Source organism: Salvia splendens, unplaced genomic scaffold, assembly GCF_004379255.2.
Source record: "Salvia splendens isolate huo1 unplaced genomic scaffold, SspV2 ctg911, whole genome shotgun sequence".
In the NCBI taxonomy this organism is placed as follows: domain Eukaryota; kingdom Viridiplantae; phylum Streptophyta; class Magnoliopsida; order Lamiales; family Lamiaceae; genus Salvia; species Salvia splendens.
In genome coordinates this window covers 1-15004 of record NW_024599597.1, presented here as the reverse complement: position 1 = coordinate 15004, position 15004 = coordinate 1, and the positions used below count along the sequence as shown (strand labels likewise).

General features: G+C 39.8%; 2 protein-coding genes and 2 pseudogenes across 3 annotated transcripts; 3 read left to right on the top strand and 1 right to left on the bottom strand.

Moving 5' to 3' along the window:
* Positions 1–6339: 6339 nt before the first annotated feature.
* Positions 6340–8449, top strand: LOC121791780 (uncharacterized protein C24H6.02c-like). Its single transcript, XM_042189620.1, has 2 exons — positions 6340–6475; positions 8013–8449. Exons 1-2 carry the CDS (start codon positions 6412–6414, stop codon positions 8447–8449), a joined length of 501 nt encoding a protein of 166 aa, XP_042045554.1. The 5' UTR covers positions 6340–6411.
* Positions 8450–8613: 164 nt separating this feature from the next.
* On the bottom strand, positions 8614–10824 carry LOC121791779 (annotated as a pseudogene).
* A 1838-nt stretch (positions 10825–12662) lies between these two features.
* Positions 12663–13296, top strand: LOC121791781 (OVARIAN TUMOR DOMAIN-containing deubiquitinating enzyme 9-like). 2 transcript variants are annotated; one of them, XM_042189621.1, is made up of 2 exons: positions 12663–13007; positions 13194–13255. In XM_042189621.1, the coding sequence occupies exons 1-2, from the start codon at positions 12689–12691 to the stop codon at positions 13202–13204; spliced, it is 330 nt and encodes a 109-aa protein (XP_042045555.1). In that variant the 5' UTR covers positions 12663–12688; the 3' UTR covers positions 13205–13255. The 2 variants fall into 2 exon arrangements, 1 of the variants encoding a protein (XP_042045555.1); XR_006048722.1 differs by lacking the exon at positions 12663–13007 and adding an exon at positions 13036–13099 and having other exon boundaries at positions 13194–13296.
* Positions 13297–13432: 136 nt separating this feature from the next.
* Positions 13433–14543, top strand: LOC121791782 (annotated as a pseudogene).
* The last annotated feature ends 461 nt before the right edge of the window (positions 14544–15004 follow it).

Sequence of the window (15004 nt, the reverse complement as noted above, 5' to 3'; positions counted from 1 at the left end):
AGGCCATGTAAAGATGATTTTTAAGATCACATGTAAGGTCAATGGCATTGCCACGAAAGATTCGCTTTTGTCAAAACATATTTATCTATATCGCGTTGGGAGATTTGCATACTTTGAAATAATGATGAACTTTAAAACATTTTTTTTAAATTCAACGTGATCTACTCATTTTATCTACAGGCCGTCCGATAATAAATTAAGGCAAATTGCCAGAAAATCCCATGAATATAAGCCAAATTATGTTATATCCCGTAACTTTAAAAATTATCCGTAAAAACCACAAATTTTAACATTTTCCTCATTTTTCCTATGACTAAATATACCAATTAGATCTACTTTATTCAAATTATACTTCGTGGGAAATTTGAGAAAAGTATTAAAATTGATAATTTTTGTCATTCATTTTCAAAGCTGTTATGTTGACATAATTCATGGCTTTCTAACAATTTTCCAATAAATTAAAGTTCCTGTAAAGTTAGTTTTATGTGATCTAAAATGATCTCTTGCAATCCTTTAGTAATCCGTAATGAATGCACATCCATCTCCTCAACTTGGGATAATTTTTACATTGAAAAAAATACATCAAACACTACTCATTAGTCAACGTCTAATGGTGAACTTAGATCTATAAATACAGTCACTAGCAAAACCTCACACAATCAACCAATATTTGAAAGAAAACACCATGATGAAATACAACTTATTTATTCTCATCGCTTCAACACTTTTACTCCAAGCGACATTGTCTCGGTCTCTTTGTATTAGTGCACATTATGATGTTTATATTCGAAACAGTCTCCCTGCAGGTTCCCCACCTCTAAATGTTCATTGCTTTTCGGGAGACGATGATTTGGGATATCATGATCTCACTCAGAATGCAGAATATCATTTCGACTTTTGTGAGAAACCTTTTGCTACTATGTTCGCTTGTCATTTCAAGTGGAATGGAAAGGACAAGTCGTTCCATGTTTACGATGCGGCTCATGGAGGTTATATTCTATGCAATAATGGAATATGCTATTATTCTGTGGCGAGTGATGGTTTCCACTTCTCAAATGTTTACCCACCGAATCAAGGAAGGTTTTTATGCGATTGGAACCCTAATACCTCATGTAATTAGGTTTTTTTTGAAATTGTTACAAATAATTTAGTGGTTGATAATGATATCACGAGTATGTTGTATTGAGATTATGATATATATGTGATACTTTTATATACTCTCTTCTCCTCGTCCGACTTATTTTAATTTCTTTTATATATTTTGAGTATCTCATTTCATTTTAGTAAATAAGGAAAATGGCTTAGAAAATTACAAAGTTATTTTTCGGTAGAAATGAAACGATTTGGACTTGTTTGTTTGACTAAGAAAGTAAAGTTGCCGGGAAAAATGATTGCTGGAAATACAATTAGTAAAAATCAAGATTTTGAACTCTAATTTTAAATTGAAACACTAAACTAAACTATAATAAATTTTGTATTATATATAAGTATTGAAGGATATATTATCTTCTTTCTGATGATCAGATATTTATTTTCCCCCTTTTAAATATAAAATTATTTTTTTGGTGGTTAAATTTTTTTTATAAACGGAAAATGGTAAATAAAGATGACATGTGTGGGTGGTATCTGATCAACACATAACTAATCTTAAACACAAAACACGTAACTACATGAAAATCGTTCATTGTTGGAGTCCATTACGATCTTTGTTACTTCATTATTAGTTCAATATGGTCATCTGGATCTTAAAATTATACTCCCTCCGTCCCGCATTAACTGTCATACTTGCATTTCTGTACTCATTTTGTAAAAATGATAATAAATAGTTAAAGTCGAGAAATAGTAAAGTAAGAGAGAGAATAAGATAGAGAAAAGTCTTTTTTACATTATTTTCTCTTTTACTCTACTATTTTTCCACTTTAACTATTTATTATCATTTTTAAAGAATGAGTGCAGAAATGCAAGTGTGACCGTTAATGCGGGACGAAGGGAGTACTAAGGAACCAAAACGACATATTTTATATTCAAATTAAACAACTTAATTTGTTAGATTACAATTTATATTAAGTAGATGGAAGTGAGAAAACAAGAAATGATAAACTTGGCTTAAGTGAGTAAAACAAATAAAATTGTTTATTTTAGCATATCACGGTATAATGTTATAAAATTATTTATTTTAGTCATTTCACACTTGCAATGTTATGTAGTTTTGGTCAACTTTCGACAATGCCATGTAAGCAAATTGATAGTTGCAAAATACTCACTCCATATTAGAAAAATGGAAAGGTTTGAAACGGTACATGTTTTAATGCACAATTGGATAAAATAAGTGAGAAAATGTGATAAAGTAAGAGAGATGAAGAGAAAAAGTAGTGAAAGTAAAGTTAGTGGATTGTGGGATCCATGTCCTAATAGAAAATTTTTAAAGTTTATATTTTTAAGGAACGACCTAAAATGAAAATAATTGCTATTTTTAGAAAATGGGGGATGTAAAAATTACTGTGTTACTTAAATTTGAATTTTTAAGAATTTAGGAGTATTAGTGCATCAACATCCGTGCACTTGCAAACGAGCACGAATGTGGGCCCGGTCCCACTTTTACTTCCTGTTCTTAGGCAAGAGCACAACACCCACATCCGTGCTCTTCCGCAAGGACAAGCTCAAGAGTCTCACCATTCTATTATTCAATTTAAATAAAAACATTTCCAAAAAATTAAAATGCATTAAAATTACCCGAAATATTATTACAAATTATAAAAAAATAAAAATTACATAATTAAAATCATAAAAACTAAAAATTACATAATTAAAATCCTAAAATTTAAAAATTACATAATTAAACTCCTAAAAAATAATAATTACATAATTAAGGCTAAAAATACCCCCGTGGAATACTATTCATCCGGCTATACCGCAATGTTCTTTGGAGACCCCGTATCATTGCCACATGCGATCGAAGTTGCTCGGGGGTCATAGTTGACCTATCGGCCAAATTGAGTTGGGCCAAAATCGCCCACAACGAGTTGGTGGGGGGTTGAGGTGGCACATAGGGAGCGAGAGCGGGAGCGGGTTCGAGAGTGGTTGGCCGCCGCCTTCTTCCTTCCTTGCGGCCGGCATTGGGAACTGCTCGGGCCGGTGTCGGGGCTACCCAAGTTAGCTCCGGCAAGTTGGCTAGCCACATCGTTGGAGCCGGCGTCGGATAGGGATACTGACCTCGACCTTTGGAGGAGGAGCTAGAGGAGGATGATACGCCTCCCCTATACTTCGGATGCGCCCGCGTCTCCTGCCAAATGTTGAGGTACTTGAACGGCTTGTAGTTCATGGATTGGTAGGTCGCCAAGGAGGAACTGATGATGTCAAGATCGCTTCGGCCGCTCCCCATCGACCGCTCTTCCTGGAGGTAATACTCCTGCAACTTTTTGATTTCTTCGTTGGCTTTGTATATGGCATTGCGCAACATACTATCGTTGCGCTCGATTGTTCCAGTCGGCCGGTTTTGATTGTACCGGCGACAGATGCGCCACCAATAATGGTCACCGAATTGGTCTGTGCCAACCTCTGGATCTTCGGAGATTGACAAGTACGCTTTGAATAATTGCTCCATCTCCCCGGAGTGTACGGGGTGCGGACACCACGAGTATGAAGAGGAAGAGTTTGAGAGGGGCCGCTCCCTCCCGCTCTAGGTACGGGTGGTTCGGGTGTCCACCCCGTATTTCCTTCGGGGGCATCTTGGTAGTCGAGCGGATAAGGCCGGTAGCCACCCAGAACTTGCGAACCTTGGGTTTGAGGAGGGGCAGAATATTCCGTTTCCGGACTAGGAAATGGTTGTGAACCGAACCAATCGGGGTTCCAACCGTGGGAGCCGGAGGGTGATCGCTGGAGCCGGACATTTTTTTGTTGTAAGACTGAAAGAAAGATTGAGAATTGTAAGAATAGAAACGAGAGGATTTAGATGATAATTGTGTAGTGTGGTGTTAATTTTTTGGTGTGGAAGTGGGGGCATTTATAGATGAAAATGTGTATTTTTGGGGAAAAAATTGAAAAATAAATTAAAAGTGGGTAAAAAACGGATATAATTTTTGGGAAGTGGGAAAAAATATATTTTTTTATCGGATTTTTTAATAAAATCTAATTTTAAAAAAACAAATTGCCAACGGCAATGCCGTTGGCCAATCACAGGCTGACACGTAGGCTGATTGCTGGCACGAACGTGCTCGATGCATCGAGCAGCAATTGTCGTTGGCCAATCACAGGCTGACACGTAGGCTGATTGCTGGCACGAACCTGCTGCATCGAGCAGCGGTTGCCGCTCTTAGAGCATCCGCAGCGGTGGCGGTTGGCGCCACCGCCGTCCGTGCCAGCGGCAAGGCGAAGAACCGCCGCCGCTGCAACCGCGCCGCTGGCACGGCGCTGCTCGATGTATCGAGCACGTCCGTGCCAGCGGACGCACACGTGTCACTCTCCCATTCGCCAACGGCATAGCCGTTGGTTTCAAACATTTTTTATTTTTTTTTTTTAAAAATCGGTTTTTTATTAAAAAACCGATAAAAAATAAAAAAAAAAAATTTCACTTCCCCAAAAAATTATATCCGTTTATAACCGTTTTTCCCCACTTTTTAATTTTTTTTTTATTTTTTTTACCCCAAAAATACACACTTTCATCTATAAATACCCCCAATTTCACTCCCAAAAATTCACACTTTCACTACACAATTCTCATCATCATTCTCTCATCTCCATTCTCATCTTCAATCTCTCATATCCATTTTCATCTTCCTCTCACACCCTACAACACCACTATGTCCGGTAACGACGACAACCCAAGCGGCTCTCACGGTTGGAACCCCGAATGGTTCGGTTCGCAACCGTTTCCTAGTCCGGAAATGGAATATTCGGCCCCTCCTCTCACCCAAGATTCGGGCGTTCCGAGTGGCTACCGGCCATACCCAATCGACGATCAAGGTGCCTCCGATGGGCGCTACGGGTGGACACCGGAGCCTAGGCCTCGCGCCCCTTCCCAAATGCCGAATCCTCCATCTCGCGCCGGTGTCCGCACACCGTACTCACCGGCGGAGATGGAAAGATTGTTCAAGGCGTACTTGGAAATCTCCGAAGATGCGGTGGTTGGAACGAACCAATCCGGCGATCACTTTTGGTGGCGCGTCTCTAGCCGGTACAATGCACACCGGCCGCCGGGAACGATCGAGCGCAACGAGAGTATGGTGCGCAACTGCATCGGCCGAGCCAACGAAGAAATTGGCAAGTTCAACGGCTATTTCATCCAGGAGTCCCGGAATGCCGGGAGCGGCCAAAGCGAGGTCGACATCATCACCGCCTCGCTGAGCACCTACCAATCCATGAACGGTAAGTCGTTCAAATATCTTAACGTTTGGCAGGAGACGCGGACGCACCCGAAGTATAAGGGAGGCATAACATCCTCCTCTAGCGGCTCCTCCAAACGCTCACGGTCGGTAGCACTATCCGACTCCGGCTCGGAAGAAGTGGCTAGCCAACTCGCCGGAGCTAACTTGGGTAGCCCCGATGCCGGACCAAGCGGTTCCCGACGCCGACCGCAAGGTAGGAAGAAGGCGGCGGCCGAACGACGTCGCGCCGCGACTCCATCTGCCCCTGCTCCCGAACCCGCACCCTATGTTCCACCTCCACCCCCGAACAACTCGTTGTGGGCCCTTTTGGCCCAACTCAATATGGCCGATAGGTCAACTATGACCCCCACGCAACTTCAAACGCACGAGTCCATGATATTGGGTCTCCAAAAACAATTGGGGTTGGTGCCGCCGGATGCGTAGTCTTCCTCGGGTTATATTAGCCAATAATTATGTAATTTTTAATTTTTAGGAGTTTAATTATGTAATTTTAATTTTTAGTATTTTAATTATGTAATTTTTAATTTTTAGGATTTTAATTATGTCTTTTTATTTTATTTGTAATTTGTAATTTTTATTGTGGTTTTTTAATGAATTTTAGTATTATGAAAATGTTGTTGTGTAATTGAATTTTATATTAATTGTGCCCGTCCTTGCGGAAGAGCACAGTTGTGGGTGTTGTGCTCTTGCCAGAGAGCAGGCATGAATAGTACCGCCCGGGCCCACAACCGTGCCGCTGGCAAGAGCACGGTTGTGGATGCTCTTAAAAACTGCAAAAATGATTTACAAACATTAAAAGTTAAAAGAGAACAATAGGGATATGGATCATCTGCTGTGCAATTTTGCACAGCAGCTCCTGCTGTTTCTAATACACAAATAAAATAATATATATTTATTTTATTTATTTATTTAATTTATTTAATTTTTTTATTGCTTTGTGAGCAACAGCAGGAGCTGCTGTGCAAAATTGCACAGCAGAGGATCCATATCCGAACAATAGAGGTAAACTACTCTGCACTCTACTGCAATGGCGGCGCGGCGAATTCTCTCTCTCATAGCTGCAAAATATGCGCAGAATCCTCTCCCCAGAGGTAACCTACTCCACGCTCTCTTGTGTGAACTGTGCGTGTGTGTAGTTTTTAGGATTGAAGGGGATTCACTATATTTGATTTGTTTTGTTTGAATGCTTAAGTTCCTAAATTAGGTTTCTGAATACGATAAAATCGATCAAAATTTGGGGATTCCAGCTTAGATTGCAGCTGAAATTTTAGGATTTTATGCCCAATTTGTTGCTGAAATTGACCTAATTTGTTGAGTGAATACCTTTATATACTAATATATATACATGTGCTTGTATGTATAATTTTCCTCTGGTTAGCCGAGGTGTTCGATTTTATGGATATTTAGTGGTATATTTGGTTTCTTGTAAAGAAAGCTAATGCTAAACCTTGATGTGCTTATCAATACCGAAGCAAATTTGAGTGTAGGTCAATTTGAAATGAAATGAACTACGATTCTCTTGGTGTATTTTGTATTTGTGGATTAGTTGTGTAATCAGTTTAATGCTTGACATTTCATTCTGTGGTTTCGAAAAGAGAATTCACAATATTTACGCCATTTATTACTGTGTATTACTGTGTTATGTGATGAGCAGCTCGATGTCAATGGTTGCCGACATCTGCATAGCTGCTTCTTGTTGAATTCATATCAATATGTGGTATGTGCAGCCTATACAAACACAAAATGTGATTGTGTCTTTGAAATATGATTTTGATTGGACTTAGTATTTTGCTCTTCTGATAAAGTATTAAAATTTCTTTGATCGTGGTGGGTTAGGTTGGGGAAAAAGGTTTAAGGAATAACTTTTTATTGTATTAGCCAGTCGCACCATGGCAATAATGGTGAAGAACATGGGCAAGGAAACTGTTGTAGAAGTCGTATCTGTGGAAATTGTGTGGTGTATTACCTTTTATCGTCGTTTCTTGTACATTACCGTGTTATGTATGGTTCAGCTCGGTGTTATAGTTGCTGCCATCTGTTGTAGTAGTCCTGATTCTGTGGAAATTGTGTGGTCTGTGGTGTATTCCCTTTTATCGTCGTTTCTTGTACATTACCGTGTTATGTATGGTTCAGCTCAGTGTTAATAGTTGCTGCCTTCTGCATTCTTGTTTGAGTTCATATCAATCTGTGTTATTTGCAACTTATAGAAACACAAAATGTGATTGTGTCTTTGAAATAGGATTGAGACCTTATATTTTACTCTTTTGATAAAGACAATTAAATTTTCTTTGATCATGGCAACCATGGTGAAGAACATTGAACAGGAAAACTGTTTTAGAATTCAGAATTCTGAAGATATTGTGTGGTGTGTTGCTTTTTATCACTCCCTCTGCTGCAAGTAACTCGATTCATAATCCGTTTTGTGACGTCCCAAGTTAAAGAGTCAATTCCTATTTTGACAAAAATTCAACCTTGTAATTCTCTTTACTTTACTCTTTCTCCACTTATCACTAAACTCACTAATATTACTTTCTTAAGAAACGCCTCGATTACCTTACTCGGGATGGAGGGGTATCTTTTTTCTCAAAAGCAAATTTTAACCACTTAACTATGTTTCCGATGCTGCAGAGGTCTCTAGGAAGTTTCATCCTTCTCCAAACTCGTTCTCTCGCAACTACGAGCAGTATACCAGAGGGTTCAAGTCTCTCTCAGAAGCCAGTGTTCCATCTGTGCAAAATCCAGCCGAAAACGGAAGTTGCAGCTCGAACAGTGACCAGAGCACGAGCGGATGCTTCGCCAGCTCGAAAAACGACCAGGCTGCTGTGAAGCACCAAGTGAAATCCGACTTGAAGGTTTCGGAGAGGCACGATCTTGTCATGATGTTCACTTGCAAAGTCTGCGACACCAGAAACCTCAGAACGGCCTGTCGTGAGTCGTACGACAAAGGCGTGGTGGTTGCTAGATGCAATGGCTGCGACAATCTGCACCTGATCGCGGACCGGCTGGGATGGTTTGGAGAACCGAGCAGCGTCGAGGAGTTTCTGGCAGCTCGCGGGAGGAAGTGAAGAAGGATCAGCTGAGACTATGAATCTCACTCTTGAGGATCTTGCTGGGACAAAAGATGTCAGTGTTTGAGTTTCTGTTGTTTCATTTCTTATGATTTATTCTGTAGAAGAGATTTTGGGGATATTACACCATATTTACAAAATGTTTCACCCGATGTTACAAATTGGTACAAAAAAAAAATTTAGTTTACATATATCATAAAAAAAAGTTTACTCCATATCATATTTCAAAGAGCAATTATAACCCCTAAAACCAAGTAAATCAAGAAAAAAGATATGGTGTTTCATTTCTAGAAACTTAACAGAAAAATGCTATGAAATCACATCTACCATTATTACAAGTTCCAACTAATGGTTGATGAAAGCTACAAACTTTCATGTGAAGAAAGTGATAACCAAACAAAATCAGCTGCAAATCTTCTACAATGTCACTTGAAAGATAAATCTCGAATAGGTAAGACTTCAAAAATTGAAACAACCTCATGCTGCAGATATTTCATCCAGCAACATTTTCCCTTCTTTACTCAATTCCATCTTCTCCATCTTCACCCTGCGATGCATGACGTGACTCTTCTTCTCGGCGGCTGCGTAAGTTCGAATCAACGACTCGAAGACCTTGGCTGTCGGCTCCTTCAGGATCTTCACGAACCCTTCAGCGCCCCGACGTCCTTGCTCTGCTCAAAGTGCCGCATAACAGCCTCCACGACTTCGGGTGATGGGGCCCACTCGGCTCCGTTAGCCCAGCCAGCTGTGACGGCATTGTTGACGCACTTCACGAGTGGTTTGAACTCTTCCTTCTTCATATAGTAGTCGATGTAATGCTCCCAGGTTTTGGCGTTGGGCTTCGCTCCTCTCCTCTTGGCGTGCCTTCTCAGCTTGTCTGCCTTCTCGGGAGAACCTTCTTTCAGATAAGCGCTGATGAGGACGTTCGCGATACGGATATCGAAAGTCGAGCTACCGGTTGAGTAAGCAGTCGCCCACTCGTGGAAACATTTCTCAGCACCTGGTAGATCATTCAGCTTAACCAACACCTGAATCATGTTCAGATAACTCAAGTTTGCGGTTTTTGGAAAAGCTAGCTTCAACGAACGCCACACTCGATACACTTCGAGCAGATTCCCAGTGCGTCCGTACAGTGTGATCAGGAATTGGTAAGCCGAGACTTCTCTGCGGGCATTTCTGCTCTCCAGCTCCTTAAGTGCTGCCTCAGCTTTATCAAATGCTCCGGCATCAGCATAGATAGATGCCAGATTGCTGTATGTCGTCCAATCTGCTGCAACTCGGCCATCTCTCTTCATCTCATCAATAACCCTCTCGACCCCATCAACATCACCCGTGGCAGCAAGAGCCCTCATCCACACATTGTAGGTGTAAACGTCAGGCATGACGCCAGCCTCCTTCATTTCTTTGACAAGTGCAGGGACGAGCTGTGGCAGCTCGTTTTTCATGTTCAGGGTCATGAGGCTGTTGTACGGCATGGAAGTCATCTCCAAATTAAGTTCTTTCATCCTCTCGAACATAGTCTCAGACTTTGAAGTCATTGAGAGCTTGCAGTAGCAATTGAGAAGAGCGCTGTAAGTGAGATTCGTTTTTGATGACTCCGGCAGAGACACAAAATAGGTCTCGGCAGCAGCAATGCCTCGGCTTTTCGCTATCAGATCAAGATGAACAGCTTGGTCACTCACGGTTTTATTCATCCCTCTTTTCTCCATGGTCTCGGATATCTGTGGAAACAAATGGCCGAGTCAGATTAATTCGTTGCTGTTCTAAATAAACCAATGCAATTGTTTCATCAAATTACTTCAGTCAAGATGCACATTTTGCACTCTCCTTCACATAAAGCTTGCACCATCCAAATTAAGAGCCCTAATCATATCATCAACCCAGATAAACACACACACACAAAATCATAAGCTCCAATTGCTCGATAACAAAGATCAACAACTCACCCTATCAAAAATCAATCGCGCACACACATACTTAAAAATCAACAAAATTAGGGCTTGAAGGTGCTGCAATTAGTGACTACCTTGACAGCGGGTCCGTACAGTTTGCGGCCGCGGAGAATCTTCACGGTGCGGCCAACCTCCCATTTGTAAGCACTCTTACGCGACTTGAGAAACTCGTTCGTCTTCGCCCTGACGCTCCTCTCCTCGCCGCCATCGCTGAGCAGCTTCTTGTACAGCGCCTCCGTCAAATACTTCTTCGACGATCGCTTCACTACGGTCTTCTTCTTCGCGAATTGCTGCATAAACGTCGACGCCATTTTCCCTCTCCGATTCAATCAATGCAGAGATTTTGCGAAACTGAGCTGATTAAACCTTGGATTTCAGCTTCGAATTTGGGGAAACAGTAGAAGCGGAAGTGAGGTTTGGAAATGGAAAGGGGTGCTTTCGGTAATTCACACTGTGGGGTTGATAGTGGGCTTTTTTGTGTATAATGGGCCTTATAAGGCTTTTATTGGGCCTCCATTTATCAATCATCAAAGAGGACACAACAACACAATAAGCAAACATTTGTGAATCCTAATTGTTGGGTGTATTTAATTTTAATATATTCTATGAAATATGATATTAATATGATATACATCACAATATTTTTTTTATCATCACAATATAATCAAGCATTTGTGACTCATCATTCACAAGTTACGGCGCATGTCAATATTATCATGTCATATAAATATTGTAGTGTATTAAGTTTAATCATGACTAATGAAATTCGGAATCTATGTATACATATATAAAGGTAAAGGAAAGTAAATAAGAAAATTGGTAGTAAAATAGTATCTTATTTTTATACATTTATTAGTTTTAAAATAATATAAGTTAAATATATGAGATTTATTTAATAAAAATTAAATGTAACATTTAATGATATATGCATTATTATTAAAATTAGATATTTAAGAAATATTATAAATTGTATTACAAGCTAAAAAAAGTCGAATGAATATCGAATGGCAGATTATAATAATAATGATAGCATTCAATTTTATTTTTTGGGCTCACATAATCCACATGAATCCTAAGCGACCACGTGTAATTTCAAAGCAACGGCTGCGATCAGCCCGCGTTTCTCTCAGCCTACCCGCCAACAATTTTAATGCCGGCGTTCCGGCATTGTGAATGCAGTTAAAAAAATCCAATCTTTAAATTTATTATCCAAACTCTCATTTACAATCTGATTTTGATTGAATGCAGTGAAATTGAGTGATTGTTTTGAATTTCTTCTTATTACGTTTTGGGATTGTTGAGTTGAGAATAGAGAAGCTGAATTTCTGCTGTTTACAATGTAGTGGTTTAAGTTTCTTTGCTTCTTTTTAGAAAAGGAAATGAAATGAAATAAGGTAATTATTGAGCTACATAATGTTATGTGATATCCTTTGTTATTTGATAAGAAATTATCATTAATGGTGTGATATATGGCTTTTGATATATGGTGATAAGAAATAACCATTAATGGCTTTTGATATATGGTGATAAGAAATGACCATTAATGGCTTTTGATATATCTCCATTCCTCAAAGCATTTGATTTATAACTTGTAAAGAGTTCTGTATTACGCGGTCGATTGAATCGAGGAATGGTTTATTGAGTTAAAGATTATGGTTATACTTATTGTTGTTGAGACTTACTGTTGTTGAGGTTGGATGATATGATATTTTGATTTTTGCCATCTATGATAGTGAATTGGTGCTTATTAATCCTAATGTATTGTAATGCCTGTTTGTTGATTATGGTTTCGCCTGTGACTAGGTGTTCTAGAACATTCTTTTTCTATGAATTCATATGTGCAAGGCCTTGGATCTGTTTATACATGTTAAGGTGTGAGCATCACTCGAATAGTAAACTTAAACTCGTGGTATCTTTGTTTTCGTAGATGTGCTTTTTGCCATTCGGGCTTTGGATGTGGACAAAGTTGCTTGTCTGTTTAGTTATCCATAATGTGAGTTTGAGTAGGACATGTGGAGGATTTAGGCAAGCCCGAATAGGAAAGAGTTTACGAATCAATGAGAGGTCATAATGTTTTGTTATTAGAAAGGATGCATTCATAACCTAGATGACAGTTTAGAAAGGATAATATCTGGTTCATGTGAAGTGAATAGCTATTTCTTTTCGTTTGTCGATTCTTTGTAAATTTGATTCATATTGACTATTTTCAGCCGGTCGTTACTCATCAATCTACGAAATATACTCGTTTTAGGAAAGATCTTTTGCCAAACTTCAGCAAAACTATATGGGGATGGTGTGTGATCCAGATCCTGATGTAGTACGTTGGGGGCTTCACCACCTCTTCGACGTTTGCTCGTTAGCAAAAAATCACTCGCCACCAGCTGTGACGTGCTATGTGGAGGACAATTCAGCAACGTATACATTGAAGGAGGAGTTCTGCAATACAGCAGAATCCGTAGTGGAGAACGATAAGGCAATCACTCAAGCTCTTCAGGATGAGTTCATAAGGCTCGATGCTGCAAATGATCTGGGATCTGTGTCTTCTCGAGAAGAACAACATCAAAATGATTCGATTCTCGCTCAGAATTGGCCCTTCAGCTCTGGTAGGGAAAAGGTTGAATCAGCTGGTTCAGCCTTTTATTTGGTTATTGATGGTGAAATGGGGAAAAGGCTGAATCAGCTGGTTCCTATTCCTGTAAGCTGGCTAATTTCCTCTTTTATACTGGCAGAGTGTTCGAAGGAACGAAGCATTGACCTTTAGTCTTTCTTTGTGCTTATTTCCATTGCAGCATGTTCCTAAAATCAACGGCGAGATACCCTCCGTTGATGAAGCTACATCAGACCATCAAAGGCTTTTGAACAGGTTTCGTCTCCAAAGTTCCTTATCGCTGTGTATTTTAGTATTTAGTGTATATCTTTTACTATTCAACGTAAACTTGAAGCCATTGCTTTTCAGAATCTGTGCAGTGAATCACTCTCGTGTGCTACGGTTCCTAACTCGTGCATTTTTGTTGTTCTGATCAAATATATCGGGCATCAGATCATCACAAATTTGTTGAGAGAACAAGTGGTCAACCAGGTTCATATACCGATCCAATCGGACTAGGTGTTCTTTCTCTTGAACCGTATTTACTTTAAACGCCCGTTTCTTATTATCTGCAATCTCTCAGCTGAAGTTACGACGAGACTTGTACGAAAATTTTGTCCCGATGCCTTATGGTGATTACATAAAGAAAATGAGCAAGTAGAGCACCCTTCTGACCTACCATACTTCACCTATCTTTTTTTGCCACTCGTCTAATAAATTTTCATCGATTTTAGGAACGGGGAATGGGGTGATCACCTGACGTTGCAAGCTGCTGCAGATTGGGTAATGGTTTTGTTTCTACGCCTGTTACAAAGTGCTTGTTCTATAGCTATACATAAACGTGTCATATTTTGGCAGCTTGGCATCAAAATTTCGTCGTTACATCATACAGGGATACATGCTACATCGAGATCCTTCCACAGACTGAACAGAAGTCTGATAGAAGTAATCTCTCATCACGTCTTATGTTTTATAACATCTTGTTTCGAATCCACCCCAACAATTTCAAGTAACGTTTCCTTTACTCGTTTCCTGTCGTATCCTTTGTCATCAATGCAGCTATATTCTTGAGCTTCTGGGCTGAGGTTCACTACAACTCGATATATCCATTAGGAGGTAAATAGTTTCCTCGTTTTTGTTACCATCGTTGCTGAAATGCGTCTTCAAATGAGCTTTCTTCTCTACCTCGTTTTATTTGTTGTTAAAACTTACTTAACTGATGGCAGAGTGGCTGGAGACGCTACCGGAGATTGAAAATGATTCGGCTATTGATGGTGAATTGGGGAAAAGGCTGAATCAGCTTGTTCCTATTCCTGTAAGCTAGCCTAATTTCCTCTTCGGCTACTGGCAGAGTCTTTGAAGGGACGACGCATTGACTTTAAGTCTCTCTTTGTGCTTATTTCCATTTCAGCATGTTCCTAAAATCAACGGCGAAATACCCTCGGTTGATGAAGCTACATCAGACCATCAAAGGCTTTTGTGGCTGTGTAATTTTGTATTTAGTTTCTATCTTTTACTATTTCAACGTTATCTTGTGCTTCTCGATCTCTAGCTTGAGTCAATACGTATCATGCTTAAGCAAAATAATTTCTTGAAACGATTGCTTTTCACAATCTGTACAGTGAATCACTCTCGTGTGCTACGGTTCCTAACTCGTGCATTTTTTGTTGTTCGCATCAGATTGAAATTGTATGATTTGGTTGAACTCAAAATTTTGGGAGATGGAAACTGTCAGGTCGGTTGTTTTTAGCATGTTCTTGCCTTCTCGTATGTATTTGCCATCATATCGAGTTCGTATCATGTAGAAGAATTAATTGAGTCATATTCTTGTGCAGTTCCGTTCGTTGTCTGATCAACTATACCGGCCTCAGATCATCACAAGTTCGTGAGAGAACAAGTGGTCAATCAGGTTCGTTACCAATCCAACCGGACTGGGAGTTCTTTCCCTTGAAACCAAATTTACTTTAAACGCTCGTTTCTTATTATGTGCAATCTTGCAGCTGAAGTTACGAC